General features: G+C 49.0%; 1 protein-coding gene across 1 annotated transcript in view; it reads left to right on the plus strand.

Moving 5' to 3' along the window:
• The window catches only part of LOC144754123 (uncharacterized), a 95,530-nt gene extending 78,588 nt beyond the window's left edge, over nucleotides 1–16,942 (plus strand). The window contains exon 3 of the mRNA XM_078641697.1: nucleotides 16,282–16,942. Coding sequence (XP_078497823.1) covers nucleotides 16,282–16,694 — 413 coding nt within the window. The 3' untranslated portion in view covers nucleotides 16,695–16,942. The remainder of the gene's footprint in view (nucleotides 1–16,281) is intronic.
• Nucleotides 16,943–19,015: the final 2,073 nt, after the last annotated feature.

The following is a 19,015-nucleotide window of genomic DNA, read 5'->3' on the forward strand; positions in this document are numbered from 1 at the left end:
ACTATAGGTGTGGCAGGGTATACTCAGACATGAGTCCCTTGCTCACTGCTCCATCAGGATTCAAGCAAGCCGGGCCGACGAGGCTGAAATGCCAGAAACCGGTCCCCGGTAGCTTGTCTCCTTTCTGGTGAAGAATTGGCTTGGTAGTTTGGTCTGCCCTGTTCCCATGATGCACTGGGCCAGGGACAGACTAATTTGCATATAGCCAGGTTCTGAGCTGGGATGGGGCAGTGAGCTAAATAACGGTGATGGATCAAGCCCTGATCTTTGGACTGGGTAAGAGTGGTCTGCTTAATTCAGACACTCTGTTCATCACCACCCCCTTTTCTGAATCATTTTTGGCCACTATAGGTGTGGCAGGGTATACTCAGACATGAGTCCCTTGCTCACTGCTCCATCAGGATTCAAGCAAGCCGGGCCGACGAGGCTGAAATGCCAGAAACCGGTCCCCGGTAGCTTGTCTCCTCTCTGGTGAAGAATTGGCTTGGTAGTTTGGTCTGCCCTGTTCCCATGATGCACTGGGCCAGGGACAGACTAATTTGCATATAGCCAGGTTCTGAGCTGGGATGGGGCAGTGAGCTAAATAACGGTGATGGATCAAGCCCTGATCTTTGGACTGGGTAAGAGTGCTCCATCAGGATTCAAGCAAGCTGGGCCGACGAGGCTGAAATGCCAGAAACCGGTCCCCGGTAGCTTGTCTCCTTTCTGGTGAAGAATTGGCTTGATAGTTTGGTCTGCCCTGTTCCCATGATGCACTGGGCCAGGGACAGACTAATTTGCATATAGCCAGGTTCTGAGCTGGGATGGGGCAGTGAGCTAAATAACGGTGATGGATCAAGCCCTGATCTTTGGACTGGGTAAGAGTGGTTTGCTTAATTCAGACACTCTGTTCATCACCACCCCCTTTTCTGAATCGTTTTTGGCTACTATATGGGTGGCAGGGTATACTCAGACATGAGTCCCTTGTTCACTGCACCATCAGGATTCAAGCAAGCCGGGCCGACGAGGCTAAAATGCCAGAAACCGGTCCCCGGTAGCTTGTCTCCTTTCTGGTGAAGAATTGGCTTGGTAGTTTGGTCTGCCCTGTTCCCATGATGCACTGGGCCAGGGACAGACTAATTTGCATATAGCCAGGTTCTGAGCTGGGATGGGGCAGTGAGTTAAATAACGGTGATGGATCAAGCCCTGATCTTTGGACTGGGTAAGAGTGGTCTGCTTAATTCAGACACTCTGTTCATCACCATCCCCTTTTCTGAATCGTTTTTGGCCACTATAGGTGTGGCAGGGTATACTCAGACATGAGTCCCTTGCTCACTGCTCCATCAGGATTCAAGCAAGCCGGGCCGACGAGGCTGAAATGCCAGAAACCGGTCCCCGGTAGCTTGTCTCCTTTCTGGTGAAGAATTGGCTTGGTAGTTTGGTCTGCCCTGTTCCCATGATGCACTGGGCCAGGGACAGACTAATTTGCATATAGCCAGGTTCTGAGCTGGGATGGGGCAGTGAGCTAAATAACGGTGATGGATCAAGCCCTGATCTTTGGACTGGGTAAGAGTGGTCTGCTTAATTCAGACACTCTGTTCATCACCACCCCCTTTTCTGAATCGTTTTTGGCCACTATAGGTGTGGCAGGGTATACTCAGACATGAGTCCCTTGCTCACTGCTCCATCAGGATTCAAGCAAGCCGGGCCGACGAGGCTGAAATGCCAGAAACCGGTCCCCGGTAGCTTGTCTCCTCTCTGGTGAAGAATTGGCTTGGTAGTTTGGTCTGCCCTGTTCCCATGATGCACTGGGCCAGGGACAGACTAATTTGCATATAGCCAGGTTCTGAGCTGGGATGGGGCAGTGAGCTAAATAACGGTGATGGATCAAGCCCTGATCTTTGGACTGGGTAAGAGTGGTCTGCTTAATTCAGACACTCTGTCCATAACCACCCCCTTTTCTGAATCGTTTTTGGCCACTATAGGTGTGGCAGGGTATACTCAGACATGAGTCCCTTGCTCACTGCTCCATCAGGATTCAAGCAAGCCGAGCCGACGAGGCTGAAATGCCAGAAACCGGTCCCCGGTAGCTTGTCTCCTTTCTGGTGAAGAATTGGCTTGGTAGTTTGGTCTGCCCTGTTCCCATGATGCACTGGGCCAGGGACAGACTAATTTGCATATAGCCAGGTTCTGAGCTGGGATGGGGCAGTGAGTTAAATAACGGTGATGGATCAAGCCCTGATCTTTGGACTGGGTAAGAGTGGTCTGCTTAATTCAGACACTCTGTTCATCACCATCCCCTTTTCTGAATCGTTTTTGGCCACTTTAGGTGTGGCAGGGTATATTCAGACATGAGTCCCTTGCTCACTGCTCCATCAGGATTCAAGCAAGCCGGGCCGACGAGGCTGAAATGCCAGAAACCGGTCCCCGGTAGCTTGTCTCCTTTCTGGTGAAGAATTGGCTTGGTAGTTTGGTCTGCCCTGTTCCCATGATGCACTGGGCCAGGGACAGACTAATTTGCATATAGCCAGGTTCTGAGCTGGGATGGGGCAGTGAGCTAAATAACGGTGATGGATCAAACCCTGATCTTTGGACTGGGTAAGAGTGGTCTGCTTAATTCAGACACTCTGTTCATCACCACCCCCTTTTCTGAATCGTTTTTGGCCACTATCGGTGTGGCAGGGTATACTCAGACATGAGTCCCTTGCTCACTGCTCCATCAGGATTCAAGCAAGCCGGGCCGACGAGGCTGAAAGCCAGAAACCGGTCCCCGGTAGCTTGTCTCCTTTCTGGTGAAGAATTGGCTTGGTAGTTTGGTCTGCCCTGTTCCCATGATGCACTGGGCCAGGGACAGACTAATTTGCATATAGCCAGGTTCTGAGCTGGGATGGGGCAGTGAGCTAAATAACGGTGATTGATCAAGGCCTGATCTTTGGACTGGGTAAGAGTGGTCTGCTTAATTCAGACACTCTGTTCATCACCACCCCCTTTTCTGAATCGTTTTTGGCCACTATAGGTGTGGCAGGGTATACTCAGACATGAGTCCCTTGCTCACTGCTCCATCAGGATTCAAGCAAGCCGGGCCGACGAGGCTGAAATGCCAGAAACTGGTCCCCGGTAGCTTGTCTCCTTTCTGGTGAAGAATTGGCTTGGTAGTTTGGTCTGCCCTGTTCCCATGATGCACTGGGCCAGGGACAGACTAATTTGCATATAGCCAGGTTCTGAGCTGGGATGGGGCAGTGAGCTAAATAACGGTGATGGATCAAGCCCTGATCTTTGGACTGGGTAAGAGTGCTCCATCAGGATTCAAGCAAGCTGGGCCGACGAGGCTGAAATGCCAGAAACCGGTCCCCGGTAGCTTGTCTCCTTTCTGGTGAAGAATTGGCTTGATAGTTTGGTCTGCCCTGTTCCCATGATGCACTGGGCCAGGGACAGACTAATTTGCATATAGCCAGGTTCTGAGCTGGGATGGGGCAGTGAGCTAAATAACGGTGATGGATCAAGCCCTGATCTTTGGACTGGGTAAGAGTGGTCTGCTTAATTCAGACACTCTGTTCATCACCACCCCCTTTTCTGAATCGTTTTTGGCTACTATATGGGTGGCAGGGTATACTCAGACATGAGTCGCTTGTTCACTGCACCATCAGGATTCAAGCAAGCCGGGCCGACGAGGCTAAAATGCCAGAAACCTGTCCCCGGTAGCTTGTCTCCTTTCTGGGGAAGAATTGGCTTGGTAGTTTGGTCTGCCCTGTTCCCATGATGCACTGGGCCAGGGACAGACTAATTTGCATATAGCCAGGTTCTGAGCTGGGATGGGGCAGTGAGTTAAATAACGGTGATGGATCAAGCCCTGATCTTTGGACTGGGTAAGAGTGGTCTGCTTAATTCAGACACTCTGTTCATCACCATCCCCTTTTCTGAATCGTTTTTGGCCACTATAGGTGTGGCAGGGTATACTCAGACATGAGTCCCTTGCTCACTGCTCCATCAGGATTCAAGCAAGCCGGGCCGACGAGGCTGAAATGCCAGAAACCGGTCCCCGGTAGCTTGTCTCCTTTCTGGTGAAGAATTGGCTTGGTAGTTTGGTCTGCCCTGTTCCCATGATGCACTGGGCCAGGGACAGACTAATTTGCATATAGCCAGGTTCTGAGCTGGGATTGGGCAGTGAGCTAAATAACGGTGATGGATCAAACCCTGATCTTTGGACTGGGTAAGAGTGGTCTGCTTAATTCAGACACTCTGTTCATCACCACCCCCTTTTCTGAATCGTTTTTGGCCACTATCGGTGTGGCAGGGTATACTCAGACATGAGTCCCTTGCTCACTGCTCCATCAGGATTCAAGCAAGCCGGGCCGACGAGGCTGAAATGCCAGAAACCGGTCCCCGGTAGCTTGTCTCCTTTCTGGTGAAGAATTGGCTTGGTAGTTTGGTCTGCCCTGTTCCCATGATGCACTGGGCCAGGGACAGACTAATTTGCATATAGCCAGGTTCTGAGCTGGGATGGGGCAGTGAGCTAAATACCGGTGATGGATCAAGCCCTGATCTTTGGACTAGGTAAGAGTGGTCTGCTTAATTCAGACACTCTGTTCATCACCACCCCCTTTTCTGAATCGTTTTTGGCCACTATAGGTGTGGCAGGGTATACTCAGACATGAGTCCCTTGCTCACTGCTCCATCAGGATTCAAGCAAGCCGGGCCGACGAGGCTGAAAGCCAGAAACCGGTCCCCGGTAGCTTGTCTCCTTTCTGGTGAAGAATTGGCTTGGTAGTTTGGTCTGCCCTGTTCCCATGATGCACTGGGCCAGGGACAGACTAATTTGCATATAGCCAGGTTCTGAGCTGGGATGGGGCAGTGAGCTAAATAACGGTGATTGATCAAGGCCTGATCTTTGGACTGGGTAAGAGTGGTCTGCTTAATTCAGACACTCTGTTCATCACCACCCCCTTTTCTGAATCGTTTTTGGCCACTATAGGTGTGGCAGGGTATACTCAGACATGAGTCCCTTGCTCACTGCTCCATCAGGATTCAAGCAAGCCGGGCCGACGAGGCTGAAATGCCAGAAACTGGTCCCCGGTAGCTTGTCTCCTTTCTGGTGAAGAATTGGCTTGGTAGTTTGGTCTGCCCTGTTCCCATGATGCACTGGGCCAGGGACAGACTAATTTGCATATAGCCAGGTTCTGAGCTGGGATGGGGCAGTGAGCTAAATAACGGTGATGGATCAAGCCCTGATCTTTGGACTGGGTAAGAGTGCTCCATCAGGATTCAAGCAAGCTGGGCCGACGAGGCTGAAATGCCAGAAACCGGTCCCCGGTAGCTTGTCTCCTTTCTGGTGAAGAATTGGCTTGATAGTTTGGTCTGCCCTGTTCCCATCATGCACTGGGCCAGGGACAGACTAATTTGCATATAGCCAGGTTCTGAGCTGGGATGGGGCAGTGAGCTAAATAACGGTGATGGATCAAGCCCTGATCTTTGGACTGGGTAAGAGTGGTTTGCTTAATTCAGACACTCTGTTCATCACCACCCCCTTTTCTGAATCGTTTTTGGCTACTATATGGGTGGCAGGGTATACTCAGACATGAGTCCCTTGTTCACTGCACCATCAGGATTCAAGCAAGCCGGGCCGACGAGGCTAAAATGCCAGAAACCGGTCCCCGGTAGCTTGTCTCCTTTCTGGTGAAGAATTGGCTTGGTAGTTTGGTCTGCCCTGTTCCCATGATGCACTGGGCCAGGGACAGACTAATTTGCATATAGCCTGGTTCTGAGCTGGGATGGGGCAGTGAGTTAAATAACGGTGATGGATCAAGCCCTGATCTTTGGACTGGGTAAGAGTGGTCTGCTTAATTCAGACACTCTGTTCATCACCATCCCCTTTTCTGAATCGTTTTTGGCTTTATAGGTGTGGCAGGGTATACTCAGACATGAGTCCCTTGCTCACTGCTCCATCAGGATTCAAGCAAGCCGGGCCGACGAGGCTGAAATGCCAGAAACCGGTCCCCGGTAGCTTGTCTCCTTTCTGGTGAAGAATTGGCTTGGTAGTTTGGTCTGCCCTGTTCCCATGATGCACTGGGCCAGGGACAGACTAATTTGCATATAGCCAGGTTCTGAGCTGGGATGGGGCAGTGAGCTAAATAACGGTGATGGATCAAACCCTGATCTTTGGACTGGGTAAGAGTGGTCTGCTTAATTCAGACACTCTGTTCATCACCACCCCCTTTTCTGAATCGTTTTTGGCCACTATCGGTGTGGCAGGGTATACTCAGACATGAGTCCCTTGCTCACTGCTCCATCAGGATTCAAGCAAGCCGGGCCGACGAGGCTGAAATGCCAGAAACCGGTCCCCGGTAGCTTGTCTCCTTTCTGGTGAAGAATTGGCTTGGTAGTTTGGTCTGCCCTGTTCCCATGATGCACTGGGCCAGGGACAGACTAATTTGCATATAGCCAGGTTCTGAGCTGGGATGGGGCAGTGAGCTAAATAACGGTGATGGATCAAGCCCTGATCTTTGGACTGGGTAAGAGTGGTCTGCTTAATTCAGACACTCTGTTCATCACCACCCCCTTTTCTGAATCGTTTTTGGCCACTATAGGTGTGGCAGGGTATACTCAGACATGAGTCCCTTGCTCACTGCTCCATCAGGATTCAAGCAAGCCGGGCCGACGAGGCTGAAATGCCAGAAACTGGTCCCCGGTAGCTTGTCTCCTTTCTGGTGAAGAATTGGCTTGGTAGTTTGGTCTGCCCTGTTCCCATGATGCACTGGGCCAGGGACAGACTAATTTGCATATAGCCAGGTTCTGAGCTGGGATGGGGCAGTGAGCTAAATAACGGTGATGGATCAAGCCCTGATCTTTGGACTGGGTAAGAGTGCTCCATCAGGATTCAAGCAAGCTGGGCCGACGAGGCTGAAATGCCAGAAACCGGTCCCCGGTAGCTTGTCTCCTTTCTGGTGAAGAATTGGCTTGATAGTTTGGTCTGCCCTGTTCCCATGATGCACTGGGCCAGGGACAGACTAATTTGCATATAGCCAGGTTCTGAGCTGGGATGGGGCAGTGAGCTAAATAACGGTGATGGATCAAGCCCTGATCTTTGGACTGGGTAAGAGTGGTCTGCTTAATTCAGACACTCTGTTCATCACCACCCCCTTTTCTGAATCGTTTTTGGCCACTATAGGTGTGGCAGGGTATACTCAGACATGAGTCCCTTGTTCACTGCACCATCAGGATTCAAGCAAGCCGGGCCGACGAGGCTAAAATGCCAGAAACCGGTCCCCGGTAGCTTGTCTCCTTTCTGGTGAAGAATTGGCTTGGTAGTTTGGTCTGCCCTGTTCGCATGATGCACTGGGCCAGGGACAGACTAATTTGCATATAGCCAGGTTCTGAGCTGGGATGGGGCAGTGAGCTAAATAACGGTGATGGATCAAGCCTTGATCTTTGGACTGGGTAAGAGTGGTCTGCTTAATTCAGACACTCTGTTCATCACCACCCCCTTTTCTGAATCGTTTTTGGCCACTATAGGTGTGGCAGGGTATACTCAGACATGAGTCCCTTGCTCACTGCTCCATCAGGATTCAAGCAAGCCGGGCCGACGAGGCTGAAATGCCAGAAACCGGTCCCCGGTAGCTTGTCTCCTTTCTGGTGAAGAATTGGCTTGCTAGTTTGGTCTGCCCTGTTCCCATAATGCACTGGGCCAGGGACAGACTAATTTGCATATAGCCAGGTTCTGAGCTGGGATGGGGCAGTGAGCTAAATAACGGTGATGGATCAAGCCCTGATCTTTGGACTGGGTAAGAGTGGTCTGCTTAATTCAGACACTCTGTTCATCACCACCCCCTTTCTGAATCGTTTTTGGCCACTATAGGTGTGGCAGGGTATACTCAGACATGAGTCCCTTGCTCACTGCTCCATCAGGATTCAAGCAAGCCGGGCCGACGAGGTTGAAATGCCAGAAACCGGTCCCCGGTAGCTTGTCTCCTTTCTGGTGAAGAATTGGCTTGGTAGTTTGGTCTGCCCTGTTCCCATGATGCACTGGGCCAGGGGCAGACTAATTTGCATATAGCCAGGTTCTGAGCTGGGATGGGGCAGTGAGCTAAATAACGGTGATGGATCAAGCCCTGATCTTTGGACTGGGTAAGAGTGGTCTGCTTAATTCAGACACTCTGTTCATCACCACCCCCTTTTCTGAATCGTTTTTGGCCACTATAGGTGTGGCAGGGTATACTCAGACATGAGTCCCTTGCTCACTGCTCCATCAGGATTCAAGCAAGCCGGGCCGACGAGGTTGAAATGCCAGAAACCGGTCCCCGGTAGCTTGTCTCCTTTCTGGTGAAGAATTGGCTTGGTAGTTTGGTCTGCCCTGTTCCCATGATGCACTGGGCCAGGGACAGACTAATTTGCATATAGCCAGGTTCTGAGCTGGGATGGGGCAGTGAGCTAAATAACGGTGATGGATCAAGCCCTGATCTTTGGACTGGGTAAGAGTGGTCTGCTTAATTCAGACACTCTGTTCATCACCACCCCCTTTTCTGAATCGTTTTTGGCCACTATAGGTGTGGCAGGGTATACTCAGACATGAGTCCCTTGCTCACTGCTCCATCAGAATTCAAGCAAGCCGGGCCGACGAGGCTGAAATGCCAGAAACCGGTCCCCGGTAGTTTGTCTCCTTTCTGGTGAAGAATTGGCTTGGTAGTTTGGTCTGCCCTGTTCCCATGATGCACTGGGCCAGGGACAGACTAATTTGCATATAGCCAGGTTCTGAGCTGGGATGGGGCAGTGAGCTAAATAACGGTGATGAATCAAGCCCTGAACTTTGGACTGGGTAAGAGTGGTCTGCTTAATTCAGACACTCTGTTCATCACCACCCCCTTTCTGAATCGTTTTTGGCCACTATAGGTGTGGCAGGGTATACTCAGACATGAGTCCCTTGCTCACTGCTCCATCAGGATTCAAGCAAGCCGGGCCGACGAGGCTGAAATGCCAGAAACCGGTCCCCGGTAGCTTGTCTCTTTTCTGGTGAAGAATTGGCTTGGTAGTTTGGTCTGCCCTGTTCCCATGATGCACTGGGCCAGGGACAGACTAATTTGCATATAGCCAGGTTCTGAGCTGGGATGGGGCAGTGAGCTAAATAACGGTGATGGATCAAGCCCTGATCTTTGGACTGGGTAAGAGTGCTCCATCAGGATTCAAGCAAGCTGGGCCGACGAGGCTGAAATGCCAGAAACCGGTCCCCGGTAGCTTGTCTCCTTTCTGGTGAAGAATTGGCTTGGTAGTTTGGTCTGCCCTGTTCCCATGATGCACTGGGCCAGGGACAGACTAATTTGCATATAGCCAGGTTCTGAGCTGGGATGGGGCAGTGAGCTAAATAACGGTGATGGATCAAGCCCTGATCTTTGGACTGGGTAAGAGTGGTCTGCTTAATTCAGACACTCTGTTCATCACCACCCCCTTTTCTGAATCGTTTTTGGCCACTATAGGTGTGGCAGGGTATACTCAGACATGAGTCCCTTGTTCACTGCACCATCAGGATTCAAGCAAGCCGGGCGACGAGGCTAAAATGCCAGAAACCGGTCCCCGGTAGCTTGTCTCCTTTCTGGTGAAGAATTGGCTTGGTAGTTTGGTCTGCCCTGTTCCCATGATGCACTGGGCCAGGGACAGACTAATTTGCATATAGCCAGGTTCTGAGCTGGGATGGGGCAGTGAGCTAAATAACGGTGATGGATCAAGCCCTGATCTTTGGACTGGGTAAGAGTGGTCTGCTTAATTCAGACACTCTGTTCATCACCACCCCCTTTTCTGAATCGTTTTTGGCCACTATAGGTGTGGCAGGGTATACTCAGACATGAGTCCCTTGCTCACTGCTCCATCAGGATTCAAGCAAGCCGGGCCGACGAGGCTGAAATGCCAGAAACCGGTCCCCGGTAGCTTGTCTCCTTTCTGGTGAAGAATTGGCTTGGTAGTTTGGTCTGCCCTGTTCCCATGATGCACTGGGCCAGGGACAGACTAATTTGCATATAGCCAGGTTCTGAGCTGGGATTGGGCAGTGAGCTAAATAACGGTGATGGATCAAGCCCTGATCTTTGGACTGGGTAAGAGTGGTCTGCTTAATTCAGACACTCTGTTCATCACCACCTCCTTTCTGAATCGTTTTTGGCCACTATAGGTGTGGCAGGGTGTACTCAGACATGAGTCCCTTGCTCACTGCTCCATCAGGATTCAAGCAAGCCGGGCCGACGAGGCTGAAATGCCAGAAACCGGTCCCCGGTAGCTTGTCTCCTTTCTGGTGAAGAATTGGCTTGGTAGTTTGGTCTGCCCTGTTCCCATGATGCACTGGGCCAGGGGCAGACTAATTTGCATATAGCCAGGTTCTGAGCTGGGATGGGGCAGTGAGCTAAATAACGGTGATGGATCAAGCCCTGATCTTTGGACTGGGTAAGAGTGGTCTGCTTAATTCAGACACTCTGTTCATCACCACCCCCTTTTCTGAATCGTTTTTGGCCACTATAGGTGTGGCAGGGTATACTCAGACATGAGTCCCTTGCTCACTGCTCCATCAGGATTCAAGCAAGCCGGGCCGACGAGGTTGAAATGCCAGAAACCTGTTCCCGGTAGCGTGTCTCCTTTCTGGTGAAGAATTGGCTTGGTAGTTTGGTCTGCCCTGTTCCCATGATGCACTGGGCCAGGGACAGACTAATTTGCATATAGCCAGGTTCTGAGCTGGGATGGGGCAGTGAGCTAAATAACGGTGATGGATCAAGGCCTGATCTTTGGACTGGGTAAGAGTGGTCTGCTTAATTCAGACACTCTGTTCATCACCACCCCCTTTTCTGAATCGTTTTTGGCCACTATAGGTGTGGCAGGGTATACTCAGACATGAGTCCCTTGCTCACTGCTCCATCAGGATTCAAGCAAGCCGGGCCGACGAGGCTGAAATGCCAGAAACCGGTCCCCGGTAGTTTGTCTCCTTTCTGGTGAAGAATTGGCTTGGTAGTTTGGTCTGCCCTGTTCCCATGATGCACTGGGCCAGGGACAGACTAATTTGCATATAGCCAGGTTCTGAGCTGGGATGGGGCAGTGAGCTAAATAACGGTGATGGATCAAGCCCTGATCTTTGGACTGGGTAAGAGTGGTCTGCTTAATTCAGACACTCTGTTCATCACCACCCCCTTTTCTGAATCGTTTTTGGCCACTATAGGTGTGGCAGGGTATACTCAGACATGAGTCCCTTGCTCACTGCTCCATCAGGATTCAAGCAAGCCGGGCCGATGAGGCTGAAAGGCCAGAAACCGGTCCCCGGTAGTTTGTCTCCTTTCTGGTGAAGAATTGGCTTGGTAGTTTGGTCTGCCCTGTTCCCATGATGCACTGGGCCAGGGACAGACTAATTTGCATATAGCCAGGTTCTGAGCTGGGATGGGGCAGTGAGCTAAATAACGGTGATGGATCAAGCCCTGATCTTTGGACTGGGTAAGAGTGGTCTGCTTAATTCAGACACTCTGTTCATCACCACCCCCTTTTCTGAATCGTTTTTGGCCACTATAGGTGTGGCAGGGTATACTCAGACATGAGTCCCTTGCTCACTGCTCCATCAGGATTCAAGCAAGCCGGGCCGACGAGGCTGAAATGCCAGAAACCGGTCCCCGGTAGCTTGTCTCCTTTCTGGTGAAGAATTGGCTTGGTAGTTTGGTCTGCCCTGTTCCCATGATGCACTGGGCCAGGGACAGACTAATTTGCATATAGCCAGGTTCTGAGCTGGGATGGGGCAGTGAGCTAAATAACGGTGATGGATCAAGCCCTGATCTTTGGACTGGGTAAGAGTGGTCTGCTTAATTCAGACACTCTGTTCATCACCACCCCCTTTTCTGAATCGTTTTTGGCCACTATAGGTGTGGCAGGGTATACTCAGACATGAGTCCCTTGCTCACTGCTCCATCAGGATTCAAGCAAGCCGGGCCGACGAGGCTGAAATGCCAGAAACCGGTCCCCGGTAGCTTGTCTCCTTTCTGGTGAAGAATTGGCTTGGTAGTTTGGTATGCCCTGTTCCCATGATGCACTGGGCCAGGGACAGACTAATTTGCGTATAGCCAGGTTCTGAGCTGGGATGGGGCAGTGAGCTAAATAACGGTGATGGATCAAGCCCTGATCTTTGGACTGGGTAAGAGTGGTCTGCTTAATTCAGACACTCTGTTCATCACCACCCCCTTTTCTGAATCGTTTTTGGCCACTATAGGTGTGGCAGGGTATACTCAGACATGAGTCCCTTGCTCACTGCTCCATCAGGATTCAAGCAAGCCGGGCCGACGAGGCTGAAATGCCAGAAACCGGTCCCCGGTAGCTTGTCTCCTTTCTGGTGAAGAATTGGCTTGTTAGTTTGGTCTGCCCTGTTCCCATGATGCACTGGGCCAGGGACAGACTAATTTGCATATAGCCAGGTTCTGAGCTGGGATGGGGCAGTGAGCTAAATAACGGTGATGGATCAAGCCCTGATCTTTGGACTGGGTAAGAGTGGTCTGCTTAATTCAGACACTCTGTTCATCACCACCCCCTTTTCTGAATCGTTTTTGGCCACTATAGGTGTGGCAGGGTATACTCAGACATGAGTCCCTTGCTCACTGCTCCATCAGGATTCAAGCAAGCCGGGCCGACGAGGCTGAAATGCCAGAAACCGGTCCCCGGTAGCTTGTCTCCTTTCTGGTGAAGAATTGGCTTGGTAGTTTGGTCTGCCCTGTTCCCATGATGCACTGGGCCAGGGACAGACTAATTTGCATATAGCCAGGTTCTGAGCTGGGATGGGGCAGTGAGCTAAATAACGGTGATGGATCAAGCCCTGATCTTTGGACTGGGTAAGAGTGGTCTGCTTAATTCAGACACTCTGTTCATCACCACCCCCTTTTCTGAATCGCTTTTGGCCACTATAGGTGTGGCAGGGTATACTCAGACATGAGTCCCTTGCTCACTGCTCCATCAGGATTCAAGAAAGCCGGACCGACGAGGCTGAAATGCCAGAAACCGGTCCCCGGTAGTTTGTCTCCTTTCTGGTGAAGAATTGGCTTGGTAGTTTGGTCTGCCCTGTTCCCATGATGCACTGGGCCAGGGACAGACTAATTTGCATATAGCCAGGTTCTGAGCTGGGATGGGGCAGTGAGCTAAATAACGGTGATGGATCAAGCCCTGATCTTTGGACTGGGTAAGAGTGGTCTGCTTAATTCAGACACTCTGTTCATCACCACCCCCTTTTCTGAATCGTTTTTGGCCACTATAGGTGTGGCAGGGTATACTCAGACATGAGTCCCTTGCTCACTGCTCCATCAGGATTCAAGCAAGCCGGGCCGACGAGGCTGAAATGCCAGAAACCGGTCCCCGGTAGCTTGTCTCCTTTCTGGTGAAGAATTGGCTTGGTAGTTTGGTCTGCTCTGTTCCCATGATGCACTGGGCCAGGGACAGACTAATTTGCATATAGCCAGGTTCTGAGCTGGGATGGGGCAGTGAGCTAAATAACGGTGATGGATCAAGCCCTGATCTTTGGACTGGGTAAGAGTGGTCTGCTTAATTCAGACACTCTGTTCATCACCACCCCCTTTCCTGAATCGCAATTTGTTTTTAGGCACTAGAAAACATTTAAACACTAAACATTTATCTCTCTGTTTCCCCACATTGGATTTTGTTTGTTTCGGTGCCATTTTAACCTTACACATTTTTCCTATTTTTATAAATTGGTTTTGGATTTTTATTATGTGTTGGATCTTACTCATTTAATGTATTAGTCTTTTTAAATGCTTTAAACACCTGTCTCCTAAGTTGAGCCTGCATGCTCGTACCAACTACCAAGAGGGGAGCAAGAGAATAATTTATTGAGACCTTGACAATGATAATGTAGGGCACAATATTTTTGCATCATAATATTTGTTTTCAATTGTAATGTATGTACCTTGCATACTGAAGTAGGCTAACTGTTTTTGGAATCCTGAAGAACATATACACTCTAACACAAAGACAATCACAGTTCATAAGCACAACAATGATCTCTTTGCACTGTTACTCACTCAAACATGTCTAAGGAGTACCTGAATATCACAAGAGGTACTTTAGGGCACACTAAAGGTGGCAGACTTGATGCCTTCAGCAAGAGTTCAACACCTGCTTCCCGTAAACATTTTGTAGGGAAAACAGCTCTCCTCTAATGTAGCATTAGTATATATAGAGCCAACCAATAACTATCACAACTGGCTCTTATCAGACTTACTGAGTAGCAGGTGGGAACAAGGTTCTGGGCACTAACTAGCATGATTGACTATATCCAAAGTCATGGTGCTATTAGGCGGAGTTCCAAACTACCCCTGTCCCAACCGCGTCTTCACCATCGGACAGAAATCAGACCCTCCCTCAAAGGAATCTTCATCTCGACGTTCAGCTTCGCTGCCTACCCGGAAACCTGGAGAGCAGTCCGACCTCAAGAACTACTGCCCCATATCGATCCTCCCCTTCCCAGCCAAGGTACTGGAGAAAGCAGTCAACCGCCAGTTTACAGTCTACCTGGAATCCAACCACTTGCTTGACCCCTCCCAATGCGGCTACCCGCTCAAACCACAGCACAGAAACCGCCCTTATAGCTGCCATGGACTACGTCAGAGCCATCCTTGAATGCGGTGAGTCTGCAGCCCTGATCCTCCTTGACCTGTCACCTGCCTTTGACACCGTCTCCCACCACCTCCTCATCCAAAGACTTTACCACATTGGCATCTACGGCAACACCTTCAAGATGCTATCCTCTTTTCTCACCGGACAAACTTAGAGAATTTGTCTCCCGCCGTACACCTCTGATCCCAAGAGCATCATCTGCGGCTTACCCCAGGGCTCCTGACTCAGCCCCACACTGTTCAACATCTATATGACTCTGCTGGCACCCATCGTTCACAGCCACGTTTTCAACATCATCTCCTGAGCTTTATCACCCAGCTTATATTCTCCCTCAATAAAGACACGGACACCACCATGGCGAACTTCCAGAATGCCATGACCGACACCGCCAACTGGATGAGAGCCAACTGCCTCCAACGCAACACTGACAAAACCAAAGTTCTACTCTTCGGAACACCCCTCACTATGGGATGGTGGCCTGCAGCACCCTCTCCCACCATCCACACCCGCAACCTCAGAATCATCCTCGACAGCAAATTCTCCATGAGACGACAGGTCAACTTGGTTGCTTCCACCTGCTTCAGCACCCTCAGACTGATCTGCAAAGTCTTCAGATGGATCCCAACCGACACCAGAAGAACCTTCACTTAAGACCTCATCACCAGTCAACTTGATTATCGGCACGCCCTCTATGCAGGTACCACCACACTCCTACTCAAGCTCCTTCAAACAATCCAGAATGCAGCAGCAAGAATGATCCTGGACCTGTCCAGCTGATCCCACATCACCCCCACCTCCGTAGCCTGCACTGGCTCCCTATCAAGAGGAGATGCCACTTCAAGCTGCTCACATACGCCTTCAAAGCCCTACACAACATGGGACCAGAATACCTGGACAACTGCCTCATCTTTCACCAACCCACCAGACACCTGCGGTCAGCCTCCCTGGCCCTCCCACTGTCCCCCGCATCCATTGTACCCAAGCCGGGGGATAATCCTTCTCCACCTCGCAGCCAAAACCTGGAACTACCTCCCCTTCCACCTCCAAACCTCTACCTCCCTCACCAAATTCAGGAGTGCACTCAATACCTGGCTGTTGAAGTAGCTCCGCCTCACGCAGCGCCTGGATACCCATCGGGGTGATTAGCACACTTTACAAGTACTGATTGATTGATTGATTGATAGATTTTCCTGTCATCCTCCTTCCACCCACCTTTCTCCTATTCCTCTAAATTGTCAGATGTCTGCTGTGGGCCTACACAACAGTTAAAGACTACATTCCGAGAAATGTGATTGGCCGTTCTGCTTTTGACACTTGAATGGGTGCACTGATTTAAATTGTAATTGTTCATGCATCCCTTTTCAAAGTTGAAAGTGTTATATCCTGTTTATTTAAGTATATGTATCCCAGTTTACCTCCCTCCCTGCTGCTCAGCCAGTGTGAGTGTTGAGCGTGATATGTCGGTGTGCCTGTGATGCTTGGAATGCTTGGGTGCCTGTGATGCTTGGAATGCTTGGGTGGCTGTGCGAATGTGTTAGGTCTATTCACCTAGATGTGAGGCCGGAGTTATTTTACTAACCAATGAGCGGCCTCATCTATAATCTGTACAAATGCACTATTAGGTAAGATGACATTTATTTACAAAAGTATGAGAAGTATAAACCATCTTTCCTCTTACAGATGGTTCCCGTGGGTTCATGTGCACCCCGAGGGGGCTCTCCTTGCAGTTGGACATCGGCCAGTACTGGAGCTCGACGTCCGGGGGGTTCGTGGGTCAGCTGGAGAGGAACAGCAGCACCTGGCTGCAGGTGTGCGTCGTGAACGGGGGGAAGGTGGACATCACCGACTACCAGGGCGCGTATCTATGTCTGCGCCCAGGATCCGGGGATCAAGCCATCAGGGCAGCCAAAAACAAGACGTCTCCCGACTGTGACTTTGAGCTCGAGTATAAAGGTCATAAGGTGTCTCTGAGGGCTTCCAATGGGCTGTATTTGGCCAGAGTTGCCCGCTCAAAGTCAATACAATACTTAGAGGCAGCAACAAAATCAATTGATGTTTTTTCCTCCTTCTGCCTGGTGGGGGCCGATGCCTAAGGCTCTCTCTGTTGCTGACAAAAGAATATGACATGTGCTGGTTATATGAGGTTGTATTCGGCAGCCTTCAGGCGCATTCATTGTAACCATTGCAAAAGGCAACAGAGAACGGGAGATGAAAAATGTTAATTGCGCTTTAAATTGCGTTGTAGCGTAGAATCCATCACTGACACTGCCAACTAAATATATGTAACTGCAAAAATCAAATCAGATTTTGAAAACAAAAGAAAATAAAGTGTCCATGCTTGACTCTGGATTTATTGTTTGTATGATACATATTTTCATGTTTGATTTTTCTTGTATTCCCGTACCTTGCATATTTCAGTCCAGTATAGCATACAGTATGCACTTATTTCCTTATTTGAAGTGAATGTGACACATTTATGTACCTACATAGTACATATATCTTCAGGGTACTTAGATGAGGAGTTAGTTATAGTATATTGTGGTACATAAAAGATGATTCGTAGTCCAGGTGTAGTAGTAGATCCCTCTTTATTAGCAGGTAGATAGGTGGCAAGTTATAAGGTAAGAAGATATAAAGGAGAAAACTCCACCAGGAGCGAACTACCAGCTGCTCAGCCTGAGATGGCTAACTGGCAATCTAGTCACAGAAAGGCACTCAACATTCTATGATGTCACAGGACATACTGAAGGAGAAGTACTGAGGGAAAAGACAGAGAATTCATTTACCACACATCCTCCTTCGTTAAGGAACAACAACAGGAAAGATGTGAAGTCCGAATATAAGCACTCAGAGTAAGCTATAGACACAAGAGTAAAGGATGGAAACAAAAGTGTGAAACCAGAAACAAAAGAAATAAGAGAGACATGTAGGAAGATATATAAAATGCACAAATGGTGATAAACACAAGAATGCAAATTACAATCTTACATGCCCATCCACCCTCCTTAAAAAAACAAGGTAAAACCCTGTGTAAAGAAGTAACACTTCTTTTAAATAGTTAAAAGTATGATTTATTCTTATAAAAGGATCCCATCCATTAGGTTACAAATCCCAATACAGCCAGTCAGCTCCAACTCCAAACTCTTTCTAATCATAACATTCTAATCAGGCTGCTGGCACTGATGTAAGAACATTCTAATCTAAAAGGTGTAGCATCAAGATGCCACACATCTCCCTTCCTACAATAAAGTAATATATAAAACTACTTAACAAAGTCTTTCAGATGTGCTGGTTCACGAGTGATCCTTGACGACTTGCGAAGACACAGAGATGGTCCATCATGACGAGATGAATCTAAAGATGAATCAAGATTTAAATCAGAAGGGTTACCACCGTAGATCAAATCCTTTCTGATGACCACCACTCTGTTGAGATTCCAAATACGATGATCAGCCGTCTTAATTGCATTTTGGAAAACCTTGATGACTTGAATAGGTTTCATGAACATAGCAGACAACATCTTATTCTTATTAGATGGATTTTTTATGAGAACCCAATCTCCCACTTTAACACAAGTTTTCTTAACATTCTTCCTCACATCAATAAGTCTTTTCGTATTTTGTATTCTTTGAGCTTCACGTAATTTCCAGTCAACAGGATCATTGGTAGAATTCAACCTGGGTTGTAAATCATTAACCCATGCTGGTGTTACCAATGTGTTGGCTCTTCTAGATCTAAAAAGCTCAAAGGGAGACTTATTGGTTGTGGCATGTGGAGACAATCTATACACTTTAACCTTTTTAAAGATATCACACCTCCAGTCGGTACCTGAAGATTTAGCCATCCTAATAGTCTCTTTAAGTACTCGGTTGAACCTCTCAACTATGCCATTGGTTTCTGGGTGGTATAAAGATGACTTCTTGTGTCTTATGCCATGTTTGGAAAGAAATACCTCCATCTCTTTTGAGACAAATTGACAACCATTGTCAGTAAGTATACTGTCAGGAATACCTTCCCTGTCAAATAATTTTCCAAGGAAGTTAATAACATGTTTTGTTTCAATTCCATGCGTGATAGCTATCTCAGGCCACCTTGAGTAAAAATGAACTAAGAATAAAACATACCAATCAGATCCTGATGATGAAATAGGCCCTAGAATATCTAAACCTACTTCTTTCCAAGGTGAATCTGGACGATCTCTAATGATCATGGATTGTGTTTTTGGCTTGGCTACTCTGTCACTTAAAGCACATTGAACACAATCCCTAACTGTCCTTTCTACTTCTAAATCCATCCCTGGCCACCAGTAGGAAGATCTTAACGTTTCCTTAGTCTTAGAAATGCCCATGTGACCAATGTGAGCTAAAGAAATGAGTTCATTCCTTATGGACTGTGGTGGAACTAACCTTGTTCC

Source organism: Lissotriton helveticus, chromosome 5_1 (assembly GCF_964261635.1).
Source record: "Lissotriton helveticus chromosome 5_1, aLisHel1.1, whole genome shotgun sequence".
Classification (NCBI taxonomy): domain Eukaryota; kingdom Metazoa; phylum Chordata; class Amphibia; order Caudata; family Salamandridae; genus Lissotriton; species Lissotriton helveticus.